General features: G+C 34.5%; 1 protein-coding gene across 10 annotated transcripts; it reads left to right on the forward strand.

The window, feature by feature from the left end:
- The first annotated feature begins 785 nt into the window (after positions 1-785).
- Positions 786-2912, forward strand: LOC130979634 (mitochondrial import inner membrane translocase subunit TIM14-1-like). 10 transcript variants are annotated; one of them, XR_009086694.1, is made up of 5 exons: positions 786-910; positions 989-1056; positions 1631-1710; positions 2013-2306; positions 2421-2912. XR_009086694.1 is itself a non-coding variant. In XM_057903116.1 (5 exons), the coding sequence occupies exons 3-5, from the start codon at positions 1708-1710 to the stop codon at positions 2575-2577; spliced, it is 333 nt and encodes a 110-aa protein (XP_057759099.1). In that variant the 5' UTR covers positions 786-910; positions 989-1056; positions 1631-1707; the 3' UTR covers positions 2578-2912. The 10 variants fall into 10 exon arrangements, 3 of the variants coding, with proteins under 3 accessions (XP_057759099.1, XP_057759101.1, XP_057759100.1); XM_057903116.1 differs by having other exon boundaries at positions 1994-2166; XM_057903118.1 differs by having other exon boundaries at positions 1678-1710; positions 1994-2166.
- Positions 2913-3224: the final 312 nt, after the last annotated feature.

Below are 3224 nucleotides of genomic sequence, written 5' to 3' on the forward strand. Positions count from 1 at the left end.
TCGGCTCAAGTCAATGAGTCATTCAGTTCCAACCAGTCTATAAACCAGGAACAAGGCAGACGATGGGCATCAGAAGCATTCAACACCATCTCACTGATCGTATACTCATTTTCTTAAGTAATTTTTCACTGACTTGAGCGTCGGAGTCTTTTTTGCAAGTACCACGCTTGGGTCCGAATTCACAAGAATACTTCGTGTCTAGATTTAATTGTTAGACGCTTTAAATTAAGGAAAAGTATATGGAACCAACTCTAAATCAGCCAAGAATGGAACAACTTAATTAATTATAAATATAATCATTAGTTTTATTTATTTATGATTTAAAATATTGGTTATTAAATGTTTCACCACATTCAAATCAGGAGGAAATACATTCAGTATCATTGCAACGTGAATCACAGAAACTGGTTCAATTTGTTTCTGTTTCTTCACCCTCTTTCTCTCTCCAAATGCCTAAAACATGATAAATAAGAAAACAGATTCATAACCATCTAATTTATAAAAAAAAAAGAAACATTATAATACCTAGCATAAGCACCATTCACATAAAGATTTTGAATTTACCCACAGGCATTTGGTTGGAACCATCTTGGTTCTCTAGCATTATTATTAAATTAACGCAAGAAAGAATATTCTTTCCAGAACATATATATATATATATATATATATATATATATATATATATATATATAATATTTAATATTTAGTTTTTTCATTATATTTTAAAACTTTTTTGAGCTTATTTAATATTTATAGTTAGTATCTTTTAGAATTTTTGAGTACCATTTTAGTAGTTTAGTGTTAAATTTGAAGAGAGTGCTTATTGTGCATGAGAATTTTTGTAGAGAAATCACTGAAATCAGCCGTCCTAAGCCGAAGCATAACAGTTACAGGAAGAAAAGGCAAAATTGTGAGGTTATCGATTTCATTTCCATTTCATCTTCCTCAGAAAAAAGAGAAACCCTAACTCTGCCTTGTTCGATTACAGCCTTCATAAGTCATAACTCAGAAATCAGAGCCTCCATTCTAGCCCCAGGACACCGCGTCTCCCCCACGGTATCGTCTCCTCGGTAGCTTACCCAATAAATTGTTCTCATCTCGTTTTCTCTGTTAATGTGTGTGTGTGAGAGAGATATGATAAGGAAATGGCTTTTGTTTGGGGTTGTGAATTGGTGATATAATAGTTCAAGGTAAAGAAATGTATGAGGTCTAGATTTGTGCACTGGTATATGTTGAAATAGTTATTGTCTTTGTCTTTGAATAGAAGCTGATGCTGGAGAATCCTTGTATTGTCTAAGCCAGGAATAAACATTGATGATGCTGTTGTGTGTTTCTAGCATCTTAGGCTAGAAAGAAAAGAAAGAACTTAGACCAGTTTTACAGTGTCGGTGTATTTGAGATCTGAAACTGTGTTGTGACTGATCTACCTGCCTTTGAGCGGTTTTGTTAGGGTAAGAAAATTCAAGGCGACAAGAAATGGCTTCACGTTGAATGCTATTTAGTTGTCATTTAGAGTTGTTAAATTTAAAATATCGATTTTTATTTAAATTTTTAATGCCAAGAAGGCAATTAGAAATATATAAAACAGGAAAGTTCAATGAAGTTCTTATTTTCATTTTATTTTCCTCAGAGATTTCCTCAAGACTTAATTGGTGGAAGGAATTTTACATTTTGCAGATTTCTTGATTGAAGGTTTCAACCGCTATTATGGTAAGGCTTGTTTTTCACGGAAACCTTGAGCTAGTCCCAATAAAACTGATGAAATTAATTTGCAAAATTATGTTCTTAAAACAAGCCCTGATTCAGTTAGTGTCTACAATTGTGAATGAGATTTTGTTGCTGTAGAAGCAGTTGTTTCAGTAATTCATGTGTAGAGAATAACGAGCTTGATTTTATTTATAATATAAGAAATTTAAGGTTTGTTAGCAAAGAAAATCTGTTTCCTGGTGGAGAGTTGGCGACCTTTTTTTTTTTTTTTTTTAACTTGGAACAGGCTACACCCTTTTTGGCAGGGCTTGCTGTAGCTGCTGCTGCCTATGCTGGTAGATATGGCATTCAGGCTTGGCAAGCATTCAAGGCAAGACCACCTAGGATGCGTAAATTTTATGAAGGTGGTTTCCAGGTTACCATGACTAGGAGGGAAGCGGCTCTCATACTCGGTGTTAGGTACTGCCATTTGTTGTTCTACTGTGATGATGATCCTCAGATGGTATCTCATTGCAACAATCACTTAAAAGAGGAAAAAATCTCTAATATCAAATAGGTTGCAACACTGTTCTCAGGTTGATTTCATTCAATTGTGAAAGGTTAATTAATCAGAGAGCTTTGAAGAGGCTTTAATAGTATCTGCTTCCATATTTTTTTATGTTTTCCTCCTTGTTTTTCCTTGTCTTGTTGATTTTCAATTGTTATGATGACAGAGAACACACTCCGACGGATAAGGTTAAAGAAGCACATAGGAGGGTGATGATCGCGAATCATCCTGATGCAGGTGGCAGCCATTACCTGGCATCCAAAATCAATGAGGCAAAGGATGTGTTGCTTGGAAAGACAAAGGGTGGTGGATCAGCATTTTGAAAATAATTAAGTCACGCTACAGTTTAGACAGTTGTTCTTGCTGATACAAGTATGAGAGAGTGGACATGGGATAATGCACCAAAATAATCTAATGGTATAGATCTTAGCATAATTTTACATCAATATTCTTTTTATTACATCTATACTGGGATTATCATGGTGCATCGTGTCACTTGGTACATAATGATGTTCAAATTGTAATAATGTTGGACTTTAGACTGGGTGGTGCGTTTGATGTTTAAAGTTTAAACAATATGATTTGAATTTTCATGTCAGTTTCATAAACTTGGTGAGATGTGATTTATAGATGTGAATTTAATGTTTATTTCTCTTCATTTTCTGTTAGTATTTGGCAAAGCAAGATAATATTTGAGCGTCTCAGGTGAACAGGTTTTTAAGAGAAGAAAATCACCGAATGTTTGAACTGCCTGTAAATTTTAATGTTTGAAACAAGGCACAGAGTTCAATGCGGGTAAGGCAACCTTGACGAGGCTTTGCAAATAAATAAACATTGGCCACCGCTTCCAATTTTCGTTATTTGTTTGAAGCTAGTGCCGCCGGTCATTGCTAATTGTAGGTAGAAAACTAGAAATCTTCTGGTTAATCACAACTTGTGTCGACAAAATGTGAAATCGAAAAAGTAAATT

Source organism: Arachis stenosperma, chromosome 5 (genome assembly GCF_014773155.1).
Source record: "Arachis stenosperma cultivar V10309 chromosome 5, arast.V10309.gnm1.PFL2, whole genome shotgun sequence".
Taxonomy (NCBI): Eukaryota; Viridiplantae; Streptophyta; class Magnoliopsida; order Fabales; family Fabaceae; genus Arachis; species Arachis stenosperma.

Coding starts and splice junctions, on each gene's coding strand:
- LOC130979634 (XM_057903116.1), top strand. Junction 2,167..2,420: donor GCTCTCATACTCGGTGTTAG/GTACTGCCATTT, acceptor TTATGATGACAG/AGAACACACTCCGACGGATA.